Below are 10,773 nucleotides of genomic sequence, written 5' to 3'. Positions count from 1 at the left end.
TTATATAAAATCTTATTAGATTTGTCTTGATATAAAGTTTTTTAATATACGATTTTTATAATTCTTTATGATACGTACTTATAGATATTAAGGATTAAAATTTGCTAAAAAATACGTGTAAAAGGTAAAGTGGACAAACAAAAAGAAACGGAAGGAGTATATATATTTTACTACTATCTTTCATATGAAAATCCTTTTAACTTGTAAATACATCACATATCTTCCTCATGCATAACGCTAAATATTCTACTCGAAATAATGAGATGAATGAGATTCAAAATCCTTATTTTTTATCACGTTAGCTTTTGATGCACTATCCAAAAATCTTCAACCAAAAGCTCAAGCTAATGGTTGAAATCCCATAATATGTCATATACTTTATCACATAATTCATTATTCATAAACTATATTAAAATGATACATAAATAATTATTTAAAAAAAGTTCGTGAAATCATAAGTACTTTAAATTAATGTAAAGTTGCTAATTATGTTCGCTAATAAGAATCACTTAAAAATAATATTTTAATTATCATTAATAGAAATAAAATTATATATATTTGACCTCCAAATATCCAAATGTGAAAGCCATCACATGAAGTCGAGAAATGAAATCGAAAAGGAATGAACCTTTTCGTGTAAATACACCTAACAAAAAGTCTTGAAATGAAAGAAATCTTATAAAATGACCAACAAATAATGGACCAAAAATTGTTAGAAGAAATGTACTTTTTACATTTTTTTTTTTTTTTTTTGCGTGGAATTTAAACCCCATTCAATCATTCATACACCTTTCCTAGTTTCCGTGACTTGTTGACTTAGGACTTGTTACGAGGTCATAAAGAAGCAAGGGCGTAGTTTTCATGTGCTTTGCCTTCCAATATCATTTACATTCATTCAATTTAATACAATATTCGTATTCAAAAAATTATTAAAGTTTTATATTGCATAAATATTGAAATAGTGAATTTTTTTTTAATTTGTGGATGATATTACAGTTGAGTTAAAATGCGTGGATAAAAATAAAAAGTATTTCTTTATTACTAAAAACTTGTAATTTATCACAATATAATGTTATTTTCGACCTAGGAAAGTTCCATAACGGGCCGACTCACAGTTAACAGCCCATAAAACATCTTTAGTTTCCAACACACTCCTTTGCATTTTTTCTTGAAGCTAATTTATCATCTTGGCCCATATTCTCCATGCCCAACTTCGTGTACTATTGGATCAGCAATTTTTGTACGACCGTTTCACAGTAAGACGGGTCCATATTAATACCCCAAATAATTTATAACAAAAAAATTTAATTCAAAATTGAATCTAAATTGTTTTTTTAATAAATTAGAATTAAGTCACCCATATTAAGTTGTCTCACAGTAAAACGGTCTTTATAAAGAATTTGTCAAATTTATAAGCACTAGTCGTTTAGACTTTCACAAATTCTTTATTGAGATGGTTTTACGGTGAGACCTTTTTATTGGATTTACTCATTCTCCTTCTGACCCAATATATTTAAAGCAAAGAGAAATTGTTTTGATTTAAACAAATGGTAGTATTAAATGAAGAGAAAAAATGAATTGAGAGGATAAAATTAAAAAAAATTTAAAATGCATGGATTAAATTAAAAGAAATTGTAACCATTATCCAAAAATAAAAAAAAATACAAAATAAATAAGACAGACCAAAATAACTGTTAATGTAAAATGAATGGGTTAAGTTAATCGTTTATTATTTTAAAATGATGAATTATAACACTGTTGTATCTTTAATTTTCCTAGTCACTTTTTATTCTATTGTATCTTTAATTTTTTTTTCCTTTAATTAGTTTAATTGGTCATTTGGACCCCAAATTTTAATTTGTCACAATATTATTGTCTTCTTCCTTCACTTAATTTCTTACTCCTGTGTTGATAAAATTATATTCATTTTTTAATTACTAAATTTATAACCCGATTCTTATTTGTCGCCACCATTTTCATTTTATCGCCACCCCTCGAATGAAATTACGACTTTGCCCCTGGAATTGAAAAAATTACGAAAATGCCACTAAGCTTAAAACCTCTATAAAAACACTTCAAATCCACTCAATAACACTTTCATCACTTCCATAAACTCAAATTCTTCACATAAAATTAAGCGGAGCTAAAACTTTGGAATCGAAGTCGTCAACAAAAATTCGAGGTAAGTTTTATTTTAAATCAATCGAAAAAAAAAATTTTAAATGGGTTCGGCACAGTCGCACAAAACGTGCGACTGTGCCGAACCCATTTTAAATTTTTTTTTTTGTTTTTGTTTTTTTTTTAATTTCGAAAGAGTTTCTTGTTAGTTAATGTTATTTAGTAAATGTTGTAATAGAATGTATTATGATAATGTTATTGTAAGAAGTAGTTTTTAATTTACATATTCGAAATAGAAAAAAAAATATATGAGTAACCAGTCGCACATTTTGTGCGACTGGGTTGTGCGACTGAGTTTTCAATTTTTTTATTTTTTTTTATTTTTTATTTGGAATGAATTTGTTTAGTGTAATTAATTTATTAAATTTGATTTGTTTAAATATTTATGAATATAATAATTGTTTAATTGTTTGTAAATGTGAATTATTTTTCGTGTTACTTGTTTTTAATTTATTTGATTCTAAGTGTTTATTAAATTAACTTTAGAATGTCGTCTTAATTTAAAATATGAAAATTGTAGTAAATGGCTGGAAATCAAGGTAAGGGAAAAGGGTTTTTTAGAGGGTTATTAAGCGGCAATAGATCAAGGCCTACTTTACTGAGAGGTGGTCCCCATGAGAGGGGGGTTACGGGATCTGCAAGGCGAGCAAGGCAAGAACAGGCGGCCATACATAGTCAGGCCCAACGTTCAAGTACCCTAGAGCAAGTGCGTAGTCACTTTGAGCGCCAGAGTAGCCTACATAGTCATACGGTCGGCTCAGGTGACGATGATACTGATTACGACGAGTCTCTTAGTCGGGAAGAGTCTCTTGGTCAGGATGAGTCTGCATGTCATTCTATTGATTGGACGATCGTAAGAGGCCATGCTGGTAAGTTCAGGATTAGAGGGCAGGGCTCGGGTGGCACTTCTGATCAGGCAGGAGTAAGCCAGGCTGAGGATGCGGCTCCACGGGGGAGGAGGCGCTCGCAGTGCGTCTACACGGACTGGTTAATCACATCACCCCAGCCCGGGGGCCCTGTTGATACCACTTTAATACCCAGCTACGGTGGGCACGTAGCAAAGGTTATATTTGAGGGATCGGAGCGCACCCCTCCGATTTTGGAATGTCGTGCTCGGAAGAAAACGTTGGATTCAATCATTAGACTTCAGGACATGTCTGATGAATTGTACAGGGTGTTACCTGGTACTCCCCTTGGTCGTCTGCCGTATATAATACACCAGCACATCGACAGTGCTCTCATTACGGCATTTGTGGAAAGGTGGCAGCCTGACACCAACACCTTCCACATGCCGTGGGGGGAGATGACCATAATGTTGCACGACGTGCAACGCATCTTAGGAATTGGCATTGACGGTTCTCTTCCCGTGCAACCGTCTGATAGTGACTGGCAGCTTGGCCTGGCCGGCCTTTTTGGTATGCCATTGTCGGAGCTGCGTGCGAAGGGGCACTTCACAAGTGGCAGCATTAATGTTGGTGCACTGTTGCAGCTATGCCACCGTTCTCAGTCTATGGATACTCAAGGTACCGCCTACTACATGGCTATAGTAGGTTCCACGTTGCTTGTGGATAAGACTAGAGTCGGGATGCGTCCTCACCCTGTTGTTACTGTTATCGCTGATCAGGCTGACATTGCTTGGGGTGCCGAGACGCTTGCTCACTTGTATCGCCAACTGGGTATGGCGACAAGGACTGGGTGCAAAACTATTGCTGGTTGCCTGACACTGTTGCAGACATGAATTTACGAGTACTTCCCAGCCTAGGTCCAGTCGCACGTTTTGTGCGACTGGTTTGTGCGACTTCATTCCTATTTTTTTTTTATTTTTTTTTTTGCAAAAATCGAACCGATTAATTACTTACCGAATCGTTATCATGCTCGTCTTGGTATGCCATTGATGTTCGATCTACAGTTCTAGCTTGTTTAACTTTACGTAGTGTTTTTAGAGAGTTTTTAGAGAGAAGGTATCGTGTTTGAATTCGAATATACTACCATAACGCCTCTGAAAATTCAATATATATATAGTTCCGATAATAATGTTATTAAGCGATAACAATGTTATTAAGTGCCATTTACATTTCTTAAACATTTTCTAAGTTAAGTGGCATTTTTGTAATTTTTTTAAATTCAGGGGTAATATGGTAATTTCATTAGAGGGGTGGCGATAAAATGAAAAAAGTGGCGACAAATAATAATTCCCATTTATAAACCCATGATACGATTTTCACCAATTCAAATGATTTTTATTAGATTCTCCCTTATAACAAATTTTCTATATTTCAATTTACTTGTAATATTTGCTTTTTTACGCAATTTAATGCATAAATTTAATTTTTAATATTTCTAATTATGTAAAATAAAAATTATAAAAATTTAATATTAATAACTTTTGCAATGAGACGACTAAAACAAAATCTCACTTGACTATATTTTAACTTATAGATTAAAAACAAATCACAAATTAAAAATAATGAGTAAATAATGCCAAGTTTAATAATATTACAACTAATATGAAACGAATGAAATATTTGGACGAGTTATTTTTTTTGAAATAATAGGAGTATTCGTTATGTGAGACTTGGTCTAAACATTGTTTAGATTGATAGAGCTAAGTCAAAAATTGAGAATAAGTCAACGATTCGATGAATTTAAACTTTAAGTTGATTAAGTAACCTCTTTAATTCTAATTCACGAAATCAATCATCAATTTTGAGCAACAAACTAGACATACTTCCAAGCATTTCCAAATCATTCAAATACCACAAATAATCCACATTTTAGCCCTTCTCAATTTGACATAAATGTTTTTCTGAAAATAACCCTAAGACCTATAGAACTATATTTCACCGTATCGAACTAAAATTTAAAATATAAAATATTTATTATTTTGATTAACATAATTTTATAGTAGTAATAAAACTCAATCCATTCACAATATTATATTATAGATTTGCAGTTAGTCATAACCTAAACATAAATTCAATTCGAACAATTTATTTAAACAACATTTGATGGAAGTGTAGAAGTGATTAATGCAAAAACCTATAAACTTAAATACTTTATTGTTGTAATTTGAAAAAAATAAATATTAAAATTATATTTTAAAAAAATATTAAACTTTAAAACTTTAATTCGTAAATTACTCTAATTATTATAACAAAACTATTAACATAAAGCAAAAGTTACATGAAAAAGAGGGAAAGACCAAATAATAATCCCACGAATTCCTTTTATTCATATAAACATCACCAAAATACAACTATCCATCTCTAAAAATCACTCTAAATACAAGTAATTAATTAAATAATACTCCTCTCAAAGATCAAATATTACCATCCAATATCCATGACTAAAATACAAGATACATCCAAGAACACAAAAATCCCCAAAACCCAATCAAAATCAAAGATCATAATGACATCTAGTCCTCTCAAAACCCTGATTACTAGAAGATTTTCCCACAATAGGAACTTCTAAATCACACTTAATCTTAGGTTTCCATGTACCAGTTTTGAACAATCCAAGCTTAAATCTAACCCTTAAATACATTTTAATTTGAATTTCAAAAACCCCATTATTATTCTGCTTATTAAAATCATCCTTATCCCCACTACCAAGATTAACAAGATGATTACCTTTAAATACAATAGGTCCGAAATCAGTGGTATTCTTCTTCCCCTGGTAGAACACCGGCCCATCAATGGTACTAAATCTTTGCCCAGCATAAATCGCGTTTGCTTCGATTTTATCGTAGTATACACCGATGTGTTTATTAGGGTTTCTGATTGAGAAATTAACAGCAAGATTGTAGTTGAGATTGTCGTTTTGGGTGAGATTGAAAGTGGTTAGGGATGCATTCGATGCGTAGAATTTAACTTCGTGAGGACGAACAATTAGCCAGAAGATTAGTACAGCTAAACCCAGAATGACTAAGATTGTGCAGAGGATTGTACAGATGCAGCTCATTATACAGTCGCATAAACAGTCGAAGAGACAACAACCGCAACCGGAACGGGAACGGCGGCCGGGTCGGTTGTAGGATCGGGGTTGGGGTGGGATTGATGGGCCGTAGTATGCCCCGTTTAATTCGGGTTGTTTTTGGTATGACATTGAAGTTGACTTGGTTTTGAAGTTTAGTAAGGGTTGGTTATGGTTGGATTTTGAATTTGAAGGGAAGAAAATGGAGGTGGAACTGGAAATGGTGTTAATGGCGGTTATTTATTATAGAATGGTTTGTTAATGGGTTTGGTTGGTTTTGAAATATAAAGAGGGAAGTGAAAGGAAAGAAAGAATAAGCGTATTTTTTTAAGACGGCAAAAAGAAGACTCGCTTTCTTTATGGTCGTACTCGTACGCGTATTTGGATTTGTAGGAGTTTTTGGCAAATCGTTATCTATGGATGACAGTTGGCAGTAAGTTTTTGGTTGTTGATTGTTGATTTTTATTGATTTAATTATTTTCTTCATTTTTAAGTTATTTGTCTGTGAAAATGTTTCATAAAATTAGCTATTAGTTGTATAATTATGTTGCTACTCCTATCATGTTTCATGTAGTTACTAGATTAGATGATAAATATAAGAGTTGGCTCATTATTTAGTTTGTTCGTTTGTTTTGTGTTTCTTGGCTTTGGCTTAGTGTAACTTCTCTTTTGTATGTGAGAAGTGGTCCTTTTATAGCATAGGTTGTAAAAGGTATTCATGAATTAAACAGTGAATTAAATGTCAAAATGGTGAATAAAACATTTGAGAGCATAAAAATGGTTTGAGGCAAATTATAAAGACAACAACAAACACTTTAGAAGGGTAGAAACGTGAGAATTAAATGGAAATTCACAAAAATTAAACGAAAAAAGCTACGGCAGTTAGATTAGGCATAAATTAAATACTATCATGTGAAAAAATCTTACAAAAGTGCTACAACTGGATTTTCATGAAAATTCGATGCTACCATGTGAAATTTCCTAAATTAAAACGACTTTTAATTAGTTAAATAAGTGATGGATGTAAATTGATAGTTTCACTTTTATTTATTTGTGGAAAAGACTTAATTACAACGATACAAAGTTATATACACAATATAGTTAGACTAATTAGTTCAATTAAATACCTACTCATAGTGAGATAGTGTTAAATGAGAATATTCAATGGTTGATATTGCTCATAACTAAAAGATTTTAAATGGGTACTCCTTTTGTCTCATGACTTTTGTTACATTATTCAGTTGGATTCCTTCCATGGGGTATTTTTTGGGCATGATACAAACTATGTTCTTCAATTTCATCTTTATATTTATTTTACTTTCTTGTAAATCATACAAAATACTCACTTTTCTTTTTTTTTTTCTCAGTTTTCACAAAAAAAAATACTTATGAAGAAAGCCAAGAAACAAATGGACTAATTCAATTTGCATATATCTTTAAATCCAATTAATTTATAATGTGAATATTTTAAAACAACCCTTGTGTTTTATATGGTTGATAACTCAAATAACGATAAAAATATAATCTGCCATCAACTAAAATTTTTTTAATTCTAATAATATTTTTTAAAGTGGATACACTCAATGTGATAATGATAACTATAAGAATGATGCTTAGCCTATTGAAATTCCTCAACGTTTTGAGTTCACATGGAATAACTCTACACGGCGAAATCATTAACTATAGTCTATAGACAAGGCCACAAGGTTGCTTGTAAGTTTAAAATTTGGTGATTTTGAAGTATATATTTTTTACATCTCAGTCATTTAGCTTTATTTATTAAATATTAAAAAATTAAATATATTAAATTAAAATATTGAGTATTTAAATTGAAAGGAAATGAATATAGAGATAAAAAAATGACGATATTATATTTAAAGATAAAAATGAGATAAATTAATTAGAAGGAATTAAAATATAAAATAAGGTAAATTGAATTGGGCAAGGAAATACTTTATAATATGGTTTCTTCATGGAAATTTCTATGACTTAGCTATGGCGAATTGTTGAAAATTCAAACCTTACCTTTCGTTTTCAACTTAGATAGCCTAAGCCCCAAAAAGTCATATTTTTTGAACCTTCAACTTTATTTCTAGTTGAGAAAATTAAATTCGGTCCTCAAACTCGTATAATAGTTTTGCATTTAAATTTAGAAAAAATTAATATTAATAATTCAACATTTTATTCATCCGCTATGAATAATTTCATATTTGAATTTTTTTTTAATAATTCAACCTATCTATTTAGTTTACTGATAGCATAACATTTTACTTTATAATAACTTAACATTTGTCTTTAGTTTGCTATCAGCATACCTTATTAGTATGATAATTATAATTGTAATAATATTTGTATTATTCAAGTCATTTGATTATAAATTTACTAATATTGAATTGTGCTAACTAGAATGTAGGACATAAAATTATAATTGAATTATTACATCATACATCTACTAGTGATTTTTCAACCCACCATATACAAAGTATTCTAAATACGTCAGTCACAGTTGAAAACGTATGTATGATAATTGATACTCTTTTTGTCTCATATGATTTGAAACATCTTTTAAAAATACACAAAGGGAATAAAAAGTACAACTCTGTCCTCTTGAATCAACAGCAAAGAAAAATAAAGTGTTTTTTTTAGGAAATGTGAATATTCGATATTAAATAGAGAGATTAAATTATGTGGATAAAATAAAAAATAAGCTAAATGTATGTGAAATAGAAGACTTTGGACCTCTGCAAGATGAAAAGAAAGAAGGGTATCCAAAGAAAAACATAGTACAAAAAACACAAGCAAGAACACAAAATATGTTTTGGTGTGTCTTAAGACACCTCATTCTCAAAGTAGATTAAGTGTTTTATTAAAGACTCATGATCAATACAATAATGTAATATCCCTCTAGAGTTTGAATTTACACACTCAAAGTCAAACTTTCATTTTAACATGAATATTAATCCTATTTTCTCTCTATACAAAAGCCGCCACTTGGATAAAATGTTTTATTTAGCATCTGAAATAGCTCAAGTATCAACATAGGAAAATTTTCCACAAAGACAGTACTTAGTCCAAACCCACATATCAAATGGGTCTGACTGTACGTAGGTGCTTGTTCATGCATCGCACCTGCTTATTTGAGAACTATGCAGCCTAGTCCTTAGCAGCTTGGTGTTTTCTGTTTGTGCCACCCATCGACACTCTTCTTCCTTTCTTCATTCAATGATCCAAACGATATATTCTCAAGCCTTAATACTCTATCGTTACCTTTTAATTTACATGTCATTGTGTGAGCTATAAATTGATCAGAATCCAAAATCACTCTATATATTTGATGATTTGGTACTTGGCAATTGACATAAAAATGCAGATTAAATTAAAAGAAAGTGGAAAACCATTGGTCAAAAATAAAAGTAATACAAAATAAGTGTGACGAACTAATATAGCATATGATGCTAGATAAATGAGACAAAGGGAGTAATGTCTATATCGATATCATAACCTTAAAGCTTTGCGCAAATTCTTGTGTAAGACAGTCTTACCGTGAGACATGCCACATTTTTGGATTACAATAATAGAAACTTTTAGCTTATGGGCTTTATGTTTTGAGATCGTTTCACAGTAGGACGATTTCATACAGGATTGGTTGTTAAGCATGAATTACGAAGTTATTTCATTTTTAAAATGGATCGGTTCATATTGGGCCAAAATAGAATTGGGCTGATATATCTGGTTAGCATACTCCACCAGGCAACCAGCCTTTATAATCAATCAAGAGGAAACGATAAGTGGAGCCACTAATATGATAATCGTGGGCAAGAAAAATAAGGGGAAAAAACGTTCATTTAAAAAGAAAATGAGGCAAAAGGGAACCATGCTATTCTCTTTGAATAGTACTCTTTTCTATTCACCTTAAGAGTCTCATCTGACTTTTCACGAATTTTAAGGAAAATCCCTAAGGGTAGGAAAGAGAGTGGTATTATTGATTTTTAATGTAATGGAGGAAAATTAGTATGGGTAATGGAGGGTATAATTGAAAATAGAATAAAACTACTAAGGGTATAAAAGTCAAAAACCCATACCAGATCAAATTCGATCCAATCAAAACTTAATTAGATCAAGACTCATTTTTCTTTAATTAGTGAACTTTTACATTCTGCGATAATATTTTGAAGTTATAACTTATTAGTATTTTTTTGAATTTTTAGTTATATGAGGCAATGATACAACATTTTAGGGATTGGGATCTTACTTCAATAGCATTAAGTATCATATTTTTAGGTGAGACCTGGATTTACATTGTAATTAAAAATAAAATATTTCACAATTAAAGTTTAAAAATGTCTTGTTGGTCCAATATAATAAGAAAATTAGTTTAAAATTTCATCCAAAATTACATAAGACAAATCTTAACCGATTCGACGGATCAATTTCATTGGTAAATATCACTTGCAAGTAAAAATGCAACTAGTAGGCTAGGTTTGATCAATCTTGCAAGTAACAAGGGCCCATTTCGTCAAAGTTATACTAAACATTTAGTTTATAATTTGACCCACCTAGTGAAAGCCCATTTATGAGAAAAAAAAAAAACAAATTGCTATATGTGTCAATATCAATGTA

At 30.9% G+C, this 10,773-nt stretch overlaps 1 protein-coding gene across 1 annotated transcript; it reads right to left on the bottom strand.

Moving 5' to 3' along the window:
• Window positions 1-5,387: 5,387 nt before the first annotated feature.
• LOC130827794 (NDR1/HIN1-like protein 3) lies at window positions 5,388-6,499 on the bottom strand. The gene has a single exon (XM_057693646.1). The coding sequence runs from the start codon at window positions 6,283-6,285 to the stop codon at window positions 5,578-5,580; it is 708 nt and encodes a 235-aa protein (XP_057549629.1). The 5' UTR covers window positions 6,286-6,499; the 3' UTR covers window positions 5,388-5,577.
• Window positions 6,500-10,773: the final 4,274 nt, after the last annotated feature.

The sequence above is a fragment of the Amaranthus tricolor genome, chromosome 11 (assembly GCF_026212465.1).
Source record: "Amaranthus tricolor cultivar Red isolate AtriRed21 chromosome 11, ASM2621246v1, whole genome shotgun sequence".
In the NCBI taxonomy this organism is placed as follows: domain Eukaryota; kingdom Viridiplantae; phylum Streptophyta; class Magnoliopsida; order Caryophyllales; family Amaranthaceae; genus Amaranthus; species Amaranthus tricolor.
This window is presented reverse-complemented; position numbering and strand designations above follow the sequence as displayed.

Bases quoted from the DNA above. Each gene is read 5' to 3' on its own strand.
- LOC130827794 (XM_057693646.1), bottom strand. From the start codon at position 6,285: ATGTCATACCAAAAACAACCCGAATTAAACGGGGCATACTACGGCCCA.